This window comes from Geotrypetes seraphini, chromosome 3 (assembly GCF_902459505.1).
Source record: "Geotrypetes seraphini chromosome 3, aGeoSer1.1, whole genome shotgun sequence".
In the NCBI taxonomy this organism is placed as follows: domain Eukaryota; kingdom Metazoa; phylum Chordata; class Amphibia; order Gymnophiona; family Dermophiidae; genus Geotrypetes; species Geotrypetes seraphini.
This window is the reverse complement of record NC_047086.1, coordinates 241,240,243-241,256,683: the sequence shown is the minus strand read 5'-3', so window position 1 is coordinate 241,256,683 and position 16,441 is coordinate 241,240,243. Positions and strand designations below refer to the sequence as shown.

Sequence of the window (16,441 nt, the reverse complement as noted above, 5' to 3'; positions counted from 1 at the left end):
TAAATCATGAAAAGGTCATGGCATACGTTTCCACATACTTGAGATTGGCCTTTGTTTTCAACAGTTTTGGACATGTTTTTATTTTTTTCAAACATGGTTCAAAAAGATGGATGTACATCTGATAATTGGTCATTTTCAAACAAAGTAGTTTTGCAGTTTTGAAAATGGGCATGTTTAGTACTGGATTTTTGGGCTCCTTTTACAAAGGTGTGTTAGGGCCTTAACACGCTAAATTGCCACCCGCGCTAGCCACTACTGCCTCCTCTTGAGCAGGCGGTAGTTTTTCAGGTAGTGCACGCTATAGCGTGCGCTAGTCCGGTGCGTGCTCTAAAAACGCTAGCGCACCTTTGCAAAAAGGAGCCCTTTGTGTGTCTTCTGCAAAACGTCTAAACTCAGATTTAGACGTCATATTGAAAATGGTCCTCCACGTCTGCTAGCTCTTTAACAATACAGGCAGGCAGTACAGCTATAATGCAGAGCTGTGCTTTTTTCTTTCAGATGCCCAAGGTTCCAGGATTCTCCTGGGTGACACCATGCCTATCTGCTAAAGACATTGTTTATATTGGACTGCGGGATATAGACCCTGGTGAACAGTGAGTTCCATCATTTTCTCTGCCATGCACATTACACAGGTCTCATAAAAATTATGTACCCCGTCAGTGGCGTAGCGAGGTGAGTGGTGCCCCACTCCCACCCTGTTCTCCGCTTCCCCTTCCCCTCTTTAACTTCCCTGGTGCGAGCAGCATCACCAACTTGCTGCCCACGTCAGTGTTGGCTCTCCCTCTGATATCAGTTCCTAGGTGCAGGACCCGACTGGAGAGCCGACTGGAATTGCTGCTCACACCAGCAAACAGCCAGAGGTACTTTGGGAGGGAAGTGATGGTGACTGCGTGTGGGGGGGGGGAGCCGAGAGGAGGGTGGTGCTGGCATCTCCACTAAGACAGTGCCCGGGGCAGACTGCTCCCTGCCACCCCCCCTTACTATGCCACTGAACCCTGTTTGAAAGACTTGTAGGATGAATTTAAAAGATTTTAATAATGATACCATTAGTTAATGTCTTCTTGCTTTTGCCTTGTTGAAACACGTTTAGCATTTCTTAAATATGTACGTATGTAATTTTGTAAACCGCATAGTTATTATGCGGTATATAAATTTTTAAATAAATAAATAATAATGGTTCTGAACTTGCCAAGAAAATGTCAGATTCACCCGTAAAACTATCAAAACAGCAGCTAAGTTGCAAGTCACCTTTTGAGTAAAGCACACATCTTTATTCTGCAGATATGACATGACACATCTTCATGGTTCATAGGAATCCCACAGTTATCGTGTTTGTAATAAACAAGGGCCTGCAAATCAGAATGGGAAGGCATAGAATGAAGCTGATAGGCTCAGGAATAATATATTGAAATACTTTTGTACAGAAAGGGTGGTAGATGCCTGGAATAGTCTCCCGGTAGAGGTGGTGGGAGACAGACTGTGTCTGAATTTAAGAAAGCATGGGACAGGCACATGGGATCACTTAGGGAGAGGAGGAGATAGTAGATGCTGTGAAGGACAGACTTGATGGGCCATTTGGCCTTTATCTGCAGTCAAGTTTCTATGTTTAGAAATGCTATTCATATTTTAATAATAATAATAACTTCATTTTTCTATACCGCCATAGTCAAATTGACTTCTAGGCGGTTCACATAGAAAGAAGGCTGGACAATCAGCGAATTACAAAATGCAAGAAGAATGAAGTTACATCATGAATTGGAGAAGCATGGGGAAAGAATACATGAGAGAAGAAAGATGTTCATAAACCAGCATAAGCCATTCATGGTGCATGAATGTCTAAATCCCAATTTTAGAAAGGTGGAATATGAATGTTAAAACTGAACAATGCCCATATGGCAAGGGGATGTGATCTAGGCACGTTGTAGGCAAGATTAGGGCACATCCATAACATAGACATGTATTTCTCATTTCAGAAAGGGGCATGAGTGCCTATGAGCAAAAAGGACATTGGGATTTAGACCTGCTGCCCAAGACTTCTGGGTGTCAGGAAAGTGCTCAAATGGAGCAGCGCTCCATCAGAAGGATTAGGGGAACTCATTTCATTATGACCTCTTAGAATGGTGTATCCCTGAAAAGTAAAATTAGTAAGGGATATTGGGCTCTGTGTCAACTTTAGAAACCCCTCCCCCCCAACATTTATGCTTCTAAAATGGCTGCCATAAATATTTATATTGCTGTTTCATATGTCAGATGTTCATATTCTGATGTTGTCCAAATGCTATTTGACACAAGAAACAGCAGTGGAAGTCACTAGGTTCTCATAGCAGGAACCCTGCAGGCGCACAGATTTTAATATACCACTAAAACAAATGAATAATAACATGTGAAGGTGAGCCCTCAGTGTGAGGAGTTAGCGATATGGAGAATAAATCCCCAGCGCTTAATCCGGAAAAGCCTTAAATCGCTCGAGCGGGGATGTTATGAATTATAAACACCTCGAGCGATTTAAGGCTTTCCTGGATCAACATTCAAAAACTATTTGGAGTCTTTTTCTCCTGGGGTACGGCTGGGGGATTTTCATGCCAGGTTCATTGCACTAGTATTACTTTAAATTATTTAAAAAACACTGAAATTTATTTAATACACTTGTGTTCTACACTCTCTATTGCACACACGATGAGCCCCGTGATGGTGTGCAGGTGCGGTGAGTTTATTTAAGCTCCCATAGCAGTTCAGTTAAGTGCTGGGAATTTGTTCTCCATATCGCTAACTCCTCACACCGAGGGCTCACATTCACACATTATTATTCATTTGTTTTGTGATGTATTAAACAACGTGTGCCTGCAGGGTTCCTGCTATGAGAACCTAGTGACTTCCACTGCTCTATTTTGTGTCTTGTGAAGTATTGGCAACAGTATTTTTGGGAGATTTGTGTAGCAAATGCTATTTGAGATATTAATTTTTCTGAAATAAACGTTCTTGCTGCAAGTAGCCAGTATGTAAACTTCCTTTTATGCATGTGTTTTAGAACATGCTGGATAGTGGTAGATCTGTTTTTTCGATACACTAGAGGAACTTGAAATGTTCAGACCAAAACATCTCAAGTCGCACTTGTATATCTTTTCTAAAATACTCCATATCAACAGGCTTACCTCTGTCCACATGTTTATTTGCACCTTTGAAAAAAAAATGTAGCAAGTACATTCTTTGGCTAAATTCATGTAGGCTTTATCCCATTAAACTGAGTCTGTCTATGTTCAGTAATTTTGGTTTTTATAATAATCTCTACCATTTCACCAACAACAATTTTTTTTTTTTTTTTTTTAAAGAAGTCAACTCAGCAATGCTATAGAACAGGGGTAAGCAATTCCGGTCCTCGAGAGCCGGAGCCAGGTCAGGTTTTCAGGATATCCACAATAAATATGCATGAGATAGATTTGCATCTCAAGGAGGCAGTGCATGCAAATCCATCTCATACATATTCATTGTGGCTAGCCTGAAAACCTGACCTGGCTCTGGCTCTCGAGGACTGGAATTGCCTGCCCCTGCTATAGAACAGTGGTTCCCAACCCTGTCCTGGTGGACCACCAGCCAGTCAGGTTTTCAAGATAGCCCTAATGACTATGCATGGAGCAGATTTGCATGCCTGTCACCTCCATTATATGCAAATCTCTCTCATGCATATTCATTATGGTTATCCTAAAAACCTGACTGGCTGGTAGTCCTCCAGGATAGAGTTGGGAACCACTGCTATAGAACACTTATAGCTCTCAACTTTAAAGTATTATTTGCACAGACCAGGACTAGGCCTTGAGGTCAACTGGCAGGCCAGGTTTCCAGGATATCTATAATGAATACACATCTCCCTCCATATTTGTGGTTTTATTACTCATGACTTTGATTATTTGCAGTTTTTACTTTGCTGGCTCTTCTCCCCAAATGACGTCATCCCAGAGTGCCGATAAAAAGATGGGCGCTTTTTTCCCAGCACTTGCTTCAATATTGCCTCTCCTTCCAAAACAATCGCAAATGTGAACATTGATTTTTATTTGCAATTTCATGATATTCATGAGGGTTTTGACAAAAACCACCACAAATAACATATAAAAAGTTGTTCGTGGTTTTTCTGTGTTCGTGGGTCAGCTCTGCCCCTAACCCCCACGAATACGGAGGAAGAAGTGTATGTATGAAAGAGATTTGCATGCGCTGCTTACTTGGTATACAGATTTATCTCATTCATATGTTTTGTGATATCCTGAAAATCTGGCTTGCTTGTGGACCTGAAGGACTGGGATTGAGTAGCCCTGTCACAGACTCTTGATAAATTTAGGTTCTCATTGTCTACTTAATACCAAAATTGATTATTATATGTAATAAAATTAGTCATATAATTGTGTTTTTACAGCTGTATCTTGAAGACTTTAGGTATTAAATTCTATTCAATGCGAGAAGTAGATAAACTTGGAATTGTCAAAGTAATGGATGAAACTCTTAACTACTTGGTGGGCAAGTAAGTAAAACATTGTTCAAATTTTAGCCATAGTATTTTAATCAGATTAAAATTATTTACCCCCCCCTACCATTTTACAAAACCGTAGTACAGCTTTAGTGCCGGTCATAGCAGTAACAGCCCCAACGCTCATGGGGGGGTGGGGGTGGGTTCATGTAGCTGCAAGTGATGTGCATTAATTTGAAAGGACATTTTCCATGTCATTTGTCCTATGTGAGGAGACAAAATGCATGACAATTTAGGATTTTCCCTGTATTGTAAATTGCATGCTTTCGGAAGAGTGTGCATAACTTATGATCCAGTCAGTATTTAGCAGTCTGCATTTTGTTATCAGCTGAATTATGCCAGGTTATTGAGCCTGCCAGGAATTACTTGGATATCATTGTTATTCAGAAGTGATACCCAGACCTGGTTAACTAAGGACAGCCTTTTTGTTGTTCCAAGTTAATCAGAGAGTTATCTAGAAACCGCCCTCTGAATGCCAGCGCTTGGCTCTGCCCCAGTACTAACCAAATAGTGCTGTGGAAGTCTACCCAGATAATCAGCAGTAGTATCTGGGTATGTGCCACTTAATATACAAGGTGCACTCAGTAGGCTCTATTTAACCATTTAGGAATCAGCTCATACCTGGTTAATCAGTACAGAATACTGACTCCAACACTGGCCCCAAAATAAAATTTTTAAAAATTCCCATAAATACAGGAAATTAAACAAACAAAAATACAGTAGCTACCTTACTACAGAGCTTCATGAATAAAGGAATTTGTTTAAACCATAATATTAATTATTGCTTTAGAAATAAAATACAGTACAAGTTTTTGGATTTTCTAAGACATATATGCTTTAAAACTTTCCAAAAACCAACAGACTGAGCACAATTCAAGAAATTACCCAGTGTGTCCCTTTTTTTAAAGGATTTAAAAAAATGTTTCTTATGTTCTTATGAATAAGAACATAAGAATAGGCTTACTGGTTCAGACCAATGGTCCATCAAGCCCAGTAGCCCTTTCTCACTGTGGCCAATTCAGGTCACTAGTACTTGGCCAAAACCCAAGGTGTAGCAATATTCCATGCTACCGATACAGGGCAAGCAGTGGCTTCCATGTCTTTCTCAATAACAGACTATGGACTTTTCCTCCAGGAACTTGTCCATACCTATCTGCTCTTACCATATCCTCTGGCAAATGTGGTTGTGTAACAACCAATTATGGTGAATTTAGGAAACACCTAAAAACATACCTGTTCTTGAAATACTTAGATAACGAACCAGAACATCAGCCCCCTTTATAATACCACAACATACCCAAATCATTAAATTATAAACCCCAACCCAATCACCAACCATGAACACTATATTCAATTTAAGGAACATTTCTAATCATGTGTAAGCAGCACGGCACACAAACTGCTGTTAATATTTATTAATGTTGGAACTACCAGATGTACAATGCTATACCCTTTAAATCCGCTGTATGTACAGTCTCTCTTTATTGTAACTACAGTTTATCTATATTGTAACTACAGTTTCTCTATATTGTAAACCACTTCTCTTTATTGTAAACCGCCTAGAAGTCGCAAGATAGTTGGCGGTATATAAAAATAAAGTTATTATTATTATTATTATTATTATTGTGTAACTACAAAAAGGCAGTATACAAGTCCCTATATCTTATCCCTTAACAGGGTAACAAGGATCTGGGTTTCCTATCCCATTTTATGTAAAAGTTTTGAAGTACTAATGCAGCAGAGCCATGGACACTATGGGGTCCTTTTATTAAGGTGCGCTAAAGATTATAACAAATTTCAAGATGTGTGGAGGCCATTAATAAAATATTGTAAAGATTAAAAATTATTCTTCCCTGAATAAAAATTTTAAGACATTAAGGGGGGGATGGGGGGAGGGAATTTTGTTTTGATTATTAATAAAATAAATCATTTTCATAATTGAATAAGGGAGGGGATATTATTTTATAATATGAGGACCAATTGTAAGATTTCAAGTGTATTTGAAAGTTAAATTGATAAATGTAATTATTGTACTTGTTTTAAAGATTCTAAATGAATAAAGATTAAAAAAAAAAAAAAAGTGCGCTAAAGATTAGCGCGCGCTAAATGCTAAGCTGCCCATGGGATATAATAGATGCCTTAGCATTTAGCGCGCGCTAATCTTTAGCACACCTTAATAAAATGACCCCTATGACTTTCTTATTATGAAATATTTATATATCATTTGTTCAGCTTATTAAAATACTCAAATCACCTTTTGATTTTTACATCAAAGCAGCTAACAAAGGGGCCCTTTTACTAAAAGGCATAAAAAATTGCCTGTGTTAGCCCTAACATGAGACATTCCCACATAGTAGGCCACTTTCTGCCCAAGTACATTGGATGATAGTTCCAGTTTTCCAATAACAGCCAGATGGGAATATTTCCATTAATGCATGGCAATTAGCATCTCGGCCTTTTACCTACACCTATTTTCTTGGCAGTAAGGGCTCGCGTGCTAACTGTACACTAATCGCTTATGATGTGGCAATGCCCACATGCTAACAGATTAGCTCTGACTATATTTAATCTCTGCTCCCCTCCAAACACCCCCAGCCCTAAAAAATAATTTTTTTAGCCCGTGAAATGCACTTGTAGATCCCAGAATTATCGTGGATGCCTGAGCGTACGTACCCCTTGGTAGGTCATTTTAGTTCACAGTAAGCACGCATTAGTGATTACCACAGCTTAGTAAAAGGACCCCAAAATATATTTACTTATAAGTACACAGCACTGTAAGCTACTCTTTGAGATCACAATATTAGTGGTACCTTGGTTTGCAAGCATATTTCGTTCCAGAAGCATGCTTACAATCCAAAATGCTTGTATATCAAAGCAACTTTCCTCATAGGACATAATGGCAACTCAGATGATTCGTTTACTGACTCAACACCGGTAGGTACATCTCTCCGACTCGACCCCCAACCCGAGCCGACCCCCAAGCCGACCTGACACTGGCGCTGCTCCCTCCCTTCGCGATCACCTCCTCCCTACCACTAACCGGCCCTGTCCTTACCAGTGTGCCGCTGGTGTTGAAAGTGCCTGCTGCTGGCTCTCTGCTGGGCTGCTGCTGGGCCTTGAGCACCTGCTAATGCTCAAGGCCTTCTGGCTCTCACCCTGTCCAAGATTGTACAGAACAGTTTATTTCCGACTGGCATTTTTATCCATGTATCTTTACCATAGGACTTTATAGGGCCCCCTGAAGAAGACATTCTGTCGAAACACGGACCGTGTTGGGTCCAGGGTCCAAAGCTTTTCAGCGGACTGCGTCCTAGAGGTTTTTATATGGTTTGCCAAGTTTTAATATTATTATAATATTAATAAAGTCCATCTCAGGAACATCATTTCTCCACATTGTTTTTGTTTCTTCATGTTAGCATTTAGCGCATGCTAAAACGGCTAGCGAACATTAGTAAAAGGACCCCTATATTGGATAGTATGTTAGTATTGTTGCAACACCCGAGGACTAATTATATTTTTATTATTTTTCTCACTTATATATTATATTGTATTAATATTGTTTTTTATGTTATTTTGTTGTAACGCTTTTCTCAAACTTTCAATAAAAATCTTTTTGAAAAATTAAAAAAATCCAACCCAAAACCAAATAGCCAGTACTAAGTGTGGGAGTGTTAGAGGTACTTGAAAAGTGCAATTGAGGAACCACTGGACATTCTGTTACTTCAGGCACACATAATTAGGGAGGGGGACAGATACCTAGATATGATAATCCTATAAGACCAGTTTTCCTGTAGGAAAATTGGTTATCATATTTCAACCATAATGACAGATTGGCTAGTCAAAATAAAGAGGAAAGAAAAGTAATTCCATTTTTGGGGGGTGAGATCTAAGGAAAGAATAGTGAACTCTTAGAGAGGCATAATCGAAAGGGATGTCTAAGTCCGTTTACGTCCATCTTGCAAGTCGTCCAAAGTTAAAAAGAGCCTAAGACACATTTTCGAAAGATACGTCCAACTTTTTTGTACTTTTGAAAATCGTCTAATTATACATCCTGCCGATCTGATCGTCCAAGTCACTAAATCGTCTATCTTTATACCACATTTCCGTCCAAGTCCAAAACACCTAGAACAAGCCCTGTTGGACGTGGGAGGAGTCTGCAAAGTGATGGACTGCACACCCAGACATGTCACCTAAATAGTGGAGTACCTTACAGGGCACTGCTGTGAACTTCACAAAAAGGGTGCCATGGCGTCTCCTCACTACAGCTCCCTTATAGGTGACGGTGAGCCCCGCAAACCACCTCCAGAATCCCCTAGACCCACTTATCTACCACCCCAATAGCCCTTATGGTTGCAGGAGCCACTTATATGCCAGTACAAAAGGGTTTTGGGTGTGTATAGGGGAGTGCACATGTTTAAGTATCAATGCAGTGATTACAGGGGCTTATGGGCATGGGTCCTCCTCTCTATGGGTCCCTAACCCACCCACAAGACGACTTAAGCTGCCTCTGGGCTGGATGACTAGGCTTTCCTATGCCAGGCGATGATGGTCTGGAGGCTGAAATTTAAAGTTGTGAATAAAATTTTTATGGGAGTGGGGTTGGTGATCACTGGGGTAGTGTGTGGGGGTCTGTGTTATGTGTTTTCAGTGCTTACCTGGTGAGTTTAGGTGGGTTTTTGTGACTTAGACCATGTTTTACATGGTGTAAGTCACAACGTCCAAGTTCCGTCTAGGCTCTGTTGTTAAACTTTTGGTTTTACATGCTGTACAACTAAGTCTAAGCCTGCCCACGTCCCGCCCAACTCCCACCCTTGACATGCTTCCCGAAACGCCCCGTTTAGCTTTGGCCATTGAGCGGCACTATGAAGGCCTAGGTCGTTTTTAAATGCGTCCAAAACCCAGTTTTATTATCGGCGCTTGGACATTTTTGAAAAATGTTCGTCCAAGTGCCGACTTAGGCCAGTTTTGGGACGTTTTTCTCTTTCGATTATGAGCCCCACAGTCTTTTGTTCTGCAAGCCAACCTGATTTCCAGGACAGAAATATCTTAAGTACCCATAAGAGCAGTGTTCTGTAGCAACAATTCCTGTCTATTCACTGATGACAACCTATGTACAGTACAGCTTTGGCATTACTGATCAGTTGGCACAGTATTTTGTTTAATGAAATGTGGGATATTTCTTTGGGCTGATGTGGATATGGCTACAGTCTTTTAACCCCAAGGAGTATCTAACACCGAATATGCACATTTTATCTTTAAAGGACAAAGAGGCCAATCCATTTAAGTTTCGATGTTGATGGCCTGGATCCCAGTGTGACACCAGCTACAGGTACACCTGTTCCTGGAGGACTGACGTACAGAGAAGGCATGTATATCACAGAAGAGCTTCATAAAACAGGTAAATTGTCACCATACTTTATTTTACATTGTACAAAATCCTAAAAGCTTCTAGCAATATTTTATATATTATAACCATAAAAGCAATTTCCGAAACTTGTCATGGTTTTGATTCTAAAGGAAAACTCAGAATACTGTCGATCCCTATGGCATAGTCCTTCCAAAAAGGATCCTAGCAACTTCAGAATAAAAGCACTTTAGCAGTGGTGCAGATGGAATTCGTTATTTTCCCCATAAATAATGGACCATATGAAAAGATATCTCAGCATGTTCTAGAAAACCTTATTAAATAATGATACAATGTGGTGAAAACAAGACATTCTGACACACACAAAATCTTTAATGCACACACATTTACACATTTCCAGCTGGATTGAATGACATTTTGCCACATTTCTAAGAACTGAATCACATAGCAGATTTCAAGGTTAGGTACAAAATACATTTTAATAATCAAATTAGAGCTGGAGAAATTGAGGCATAAGGACATACGTATGGATTTACCAGATGACAACTGATTCATCACTAGGGGTGTGCAGTGCAAAAACTTTTTTTCGAATGACATTTATGTTGTTTTTTTAATGTTCATCATAGGAGCTATATCGTGGTAGTGCGCCTTCTTTTGAAGAGTCTTTAAGTGGTGCATGAACCCTCCCACCCCAAATTCAGGTTTATTCCAGATGTTGTAAGGCAGAAAAAGACACAAAACAACATAGGAAGTATTATTTCCCATACTTCATACAAATGAACATACCTGCTGAGCGACAAGGAATTAGGTCAGAGCCAAGCACCAATGTTGTGCACTAGATTTCAGTAAAACTTTTCCTGCTATTTATCTCAAAAGGTTCATAAATAAATAGCTTATTATTTATTTTTAGCATTTATATACTACTTATAGTTGAAGTAGTTTACATTCAGCTACTCAAGCAATTTTCCCTATCTGTCCTGGTGGGCTTACGCTTTGTCTAATGTAGCTTGGGCAATGAGGGATTAAGTGACTTGCCCAGGGTCACAAGGAGAAGCATGGGATTTGAATCCACAACCTCAGGGTGCTGAGGCTGTAGCTCTAATCACTGCTGGTTTTAAGAAAGGTTTGGACAAGTTCCTGGAGGAAAAGTCCATAGTCTGTTATTGAGAAAGATATGGGGGAAGTCACTGCTTGCCCTGGATTGGTAGTATGGAATATTGCTACACCTTGGGTTTTGGCCAGGTACTAGTGACCTGGATTGACCATTGTGAGAACAGGCTACTGGGCTTAATGGACCATTGGTCTGACCCAGTAAGGCTATTCTTATGTTCCCCATAGGAAGTAATGGAAACTCAGACGATTCATTCCACAACCCCAAAACTTTAATACAAAATATGCTGTGAGTGCTTGAGCTATGGGTAAATTGAGTGTGACATTTCTATTTATGTTCAACTGCGCTCGGTGTAAGATACATGGATGTAGTGTGTGTTTTAACTGTGGGTTCAGATAATGTGACGTGCGTATACGCTCTTGTACTGCATGACAACGCTCATTTATCAAGTTAAAATTTAATAAAATATTTTGTTCATCTTGCAAAACACTCGCAAACCACGTTACTCGCCATCTGTAATACCGGATGAATTACTGTTAGAATGCGGAATTCAATTTGAAATGTTACTGGCAGCCACTGCAGTTGTTTCAGCAGAAGTCGCACACACTCAAATCTGGAGATTCCCATTATCTTTTTAACACCTGAAAAGCTACCCCCAACAGTAATGGATTACAAGACTCCAATTTACAAATTGCCAGATTCTGAATAACTGTCTTAAAATCACACAATTGGTTTAACAATACCCTCATTTGGAAAAACAAGGATTGCCCCATCAACAGAATATGAGGCTGCGTTTTAACTCACTACCTATAGTTTTAGTGGAAAATTTGGCTAATAGGTTTGCACCTGAAAATCCATCTAATTCTAGCTGAACAAAACTTGCCTGGTTAGGTTTAGGACAACTATGAGGGGTGTTCAATAATTTATCTATCTCAGTAGGAAAAAAAAGAGTTTTCAAAAACATTTTTGTTTTATTTTTCAATATACCGGTAGTCACCTGATAGCTCCATATGATCCATCCACTTTTCCTGCAATGACTTTAACCCCTTTGAAAAGAATTCTTGGAATTCTTCTCTTTGACCTTCAAACCAGGATGTCACAGCTTCCTTGGCATCTTCCATCACTTGAAAATTGCTGTCCACGGAGAGATTTCTTCAAAACTCAGAACAGGAAATAATCTGAGGGAGCCTGGTCAGGACAGTAGGGTGGATGGTTCAGCTGCTGAAACTCACATTCTCAGATGGCAACCTGTGATTATTGTGACATGTGCACTGGTGCAGTATCGTGAAGAAGCAGCACAACTGCTTGAGTTTTCCTCATATTTTCTCCTCGATTGACTCCTGCAGAGCGATCATTGTGTTGGTATGACTCTTCCTAGTTATAGTTGTCTTGTGTGGTATGAACTCCAGAAGCAAATAAGTACATAAGTACATAAGTAGTCGCCTCCGCCGGGGCAGACCAGAGGTCCATCCAGCCCAGCGGTCCGCTCACGCGGCGGCCCATCAGGCATATTGCCTGGTCAGCGGTCCCTGACTAATTTTATTGCCTACCTCTACAGTTATCTCTAAACCTTCCACTGCTCTTATCTGTACCCCTCAATCCCTTTGTCTTCCAGGAACCTATCCAGGTCATCCTTGAAACCCTGTACTGTGCTATTTCTTATCACGGCCTCCGGAAGGGTGTTCCATGTGTCCACCACCCTCTGTGTGAAAAAGTAATTCCTTGCGTTTGTTTTAAACCTGTCCCCCTTCAATTTCATCGAGTGACCCCTTGTTCTTGTGGTTTCTTTCAAATTGAAAAATCTGTCTTTGTCAACCTTTTCGATGCCCCTCAGGATCTTGAAGGTCTCTATCATATCTCCTCTGAGTCTCCGCTTTTCCAGGGAGAACAGCCCCAGCTTCTTCAGTCTGTCAGTGTATGTAAGGTTTTCCATACCCTTAATCAGTTTAGTTGCTCTTCTCTGGACTCCCTCAAGCATTGCCATGTCCTTTTTGAGGTACGGTGACCAGTACTGTACACAGTATTCCAGATGCGGGCGCACCATAGCCCGGTACAGTGGCAGGATGACTTCCTTCGTTCTGGTCGAGATACCCTTCTTAATGATACCTAACATTTGGTTTGCTTTCCTCGAGGCTGTGGCGCATTGTGCCGACGCCTTCAATGTCGTGTCTACCATCACTCCCAAGTCTCTTTCCAGATTACTGACCCCTAGCATTGTCCTTCATCATCCCAGAAGACAGTTGCCATGATTTTGCCAGCAGATTTTTCTATCTTGAACATTTTTGGGATGGAGGATGACTTGTGCTTCCGCTGCATTGACTCCATTTTGGACTCAGGATATCTGTGATAGACCCAAGTCTCATCTCCAGTCAGCAAATGAAAAAATATCACTTGGTCTTCATGACAGCACTGGAGGAGCCTCGTGGCACTAACCTTGGACATGCCCAACTTTTCATGAATTATTTTCCAAACTGTACCTGAGAGATGCCCTTTCTTCAGCTATTTGAGAAACCTTAATTCATCTGTCTGACAAAATTAAATCCTTGACTTTCTTACACATTTCTGTGGAAGTTGCTTCCACAGGCTGTCCAGTGTGAAGGTCATCTTCAATGAACTCTCTACTCCATTTAAACTGCTTGCTCCAAAATTTTACTTTGTAGGATGATGGGGCAGACTCACCATAAACTGCAGTCATGGATCTCTTTTGGCTTTTTCCCTTCTTTTTGTGAAAACTTTTATCAGTGAATGGTGCTCCATTTCTAGCAGTTTCCTACTTTATTTGCATGAAGACTCTCCCAACATCCTGTCTCTTGGAATGTTAGACTTGCACCGAGCTGCAACTGTGCATGAGTAACCTTGAGACATGTCACAACATGCACAGACTTGTTTCAACACGCTGCTTTCGTTCATACTCAGTTAGATGAATTATTGAATGCCCCTCATAGTTGGGTGCCTGGAGGTGCCTGGGTGGTTACATTTAGCCATTGAACTAAAGTCAGTCAGTAAAAATTTATAAAAATTGAACTCAAAATGATTTGGACTCTCAGTTTTTTGCTAAAAGTGCAGGGGCCCTCAGGAAAAATGCCTTAAAGCACCTATATTAAAAATTCAAAAAGATTTGCTTCAATAGGGCTTCCATCCAGTGATCTTCAGGATCCTTAAGAGGTGCTCCAGCTTCAACTGGAATTGTCATCTTCATCACTGCAGATGCTAAATCATTCCATCTTTGGGAGACAGAACCTAGCCTTTCCTGCCAACAATAGGTATAGTCTTGAAATTGATTTCGTTATCTGTAATCCAGCATCTGATGTCTGCTACTCTGCTTTTGCCTTCTCACTGATTGCCGTTTGATAACTCAATGTGGTAGGGAAGTCATGTTATTTTCAGCTCAGGCTAATTTGGCAATTGAGCCCTTTTCTTTTTAAAAAAAAAAAAATCTTTATTCATTTTAAAGCCAAAAATAAGTGCAACATATTATACAGACATTTTACATTTTAACAACACTTAAATTCAATCAAAATCATATTCTATGACAAATACATACAACATCCCCCTTTCTAAATATCCAAAAATTGCACTCAAATTAAAATTATCTTCCCACCCCCCATCCTGGACGTGTATGATCAAAGGGCAAAATCAACAGTCATTCCTTATAGAATTTTGTCAATGGCTCCCAAATATCCATAAACTTTCTATAATGTCCCTGCTGTATAGCAATCATACATTCCATTTAAAATGTGTGGCATAGACATTCCCACCAGAAAGTATAATTTAACCGATCCCAACTTTTCCAGTTTCTCATAAGTTGTATGGCAATCCCTGTCATAATAATTGAGAAGTTTATTATTCTGGGAAGATATTTGGCTTTTAGCCCTCATTAACGTACCAATAGCACAGTATCGTATGACACTGCCACTGGATTTTCCAACATTTTATTCACTTGACCCCAAATGGATCTCCAAAACCCAAGTATCAAGGGACATTAGTACAGTAAATGATCCAAAGTCCCTACCTCAAGATGACAGTGCCAGCATCTATTAGATTTGGAACTATGTTATTTTCAGCTCAGTACAATTTGTTCATGCTTTTGTCATCAGTAGATTAGACTACTGTAATTCAATGTATGTGGGTCTCCAAAACGTTGAGTTGAAAAGGCTATTGCTAAGTCATAATACTGCTGCCCATATAATTACTTAAGTTTAAATCATGTTTATTAAATCAAAGAGAAAAGAAATGATAATATAACACCATTATTGAAAGACCTACATTGGGTGCTTATTTTGTCAGAGCATTTAACCCTTTGTGCCTGGTTTTTAAAGTGTTTCGCTTTCAGTCACCACAATATCTGTGATAAACTCACGGTACAAAAACACAACTGTGTTGCAAAATGTGAAACTGTCATCTACCAGAAACAGCTTTTTCTTATGCTGGGCCTTCATTATGGAACACCTTACCTTCAACTATTTCAGAACGGACTGCTTACTCAGAATTTCATAAAGCTTTGAAGACATGGTTATTTCTACTTTTTCTAATGTCTGATTGATGTAATCTTTTCCTTTTTCCTCAATTTTGTTTTATATTTACCCCCTCTTCTACAAAACTGCACTAGCAGTTTCTAGTGCGGGGAGCTGCGCTGAATGTCCTGCGCTGCTCCCGCCACTCATAGGAACTCTATGAGCTGTGGGTGCAGTGTGGGCCATTCAGCGTGATTCCCCACGCTAGAAACTGCTAGCACGGTGTCATAGAAGAGGGGGTAAGTCCAAGTTTATTTTGTCTTACTGCATTCATAACAGTTTTTATTGTAAACTGTTTCTAAACTTTTTCTGTACTAAGCGGTATATAAAGTCGTCATCTAATCTAATCAGGATTTCTTAATCGCAATTATCTAGTACAAGTTCAAGGCAATTTACAAGATAAGAGGCACATGCAGCATCATGGGGAAAAGGTTACACCATGTCGTAGAGGAAGGTTACACTGTTACAAGAGGGGAAATAGTTACATCACGTTGTGCTGGACTGTTACATTGTCATGGAGAGAGGGTAGAGTTAATGAGTTGAAAGGAATTTATCAAATCAAGTCCTATTCCCTTACTTACTTGTGTGGACTGGTCTGGAGGGACAATGAGGAATAGTTGGAGCAGCAAGTTGAGAACCAGGGAAGTCAGGGTTCAAAAATTGTCACTCCTTGTGATATTGGGGAAAGTCACTTAATCCTTAATCAGATTACAAGCCCTCTAGGGCCTGAAATAGCTACTGTTCCTGCATATGACGTGCCTTGAGCTACAATTGAAAAAGGCATGAGCTAAATCCAATAACAGCACAGAGAGGGTCAAAGTACACTACAAATAATTGAACATACCCCCCTCCCACCAAGGGGGATATCTGTCGTTTCTATTTTAATTGGTGTGGTAATTGACCATACTGGTTTTCAGCCAATCCAAAAAAACTAA

The 16,441-nt window shown here is 40.1% G+C and overlaps 1 protein-coding gene across 1 annotated transcript in view; it reads left to right on the top strand.

Annotated features, from left to right (window-relative positions):
* The window catches only part of ARG1 (arginase 1), a 49,481-nt gene that overhangs the window by 29,567 nt on the left and 3,473 nt on the right, over positions 1-16,441 (top strand). The window contains exons 5-7 of the mRNA XM_033935419.1: positions 499-593; positions 4,406-4,510; positions 9,778-9,914. Of these exons, the coding sequence (XP_033791310.1) occupies positions 499-593; positions 4,406-4,510; positions 9,778-9,914 (337 nt within the window). The remainder of the gene's footprint in view (positions 1-498; positions 594-4,405; positions 4,511-9,777; positions 9,915-16,441) is intronic.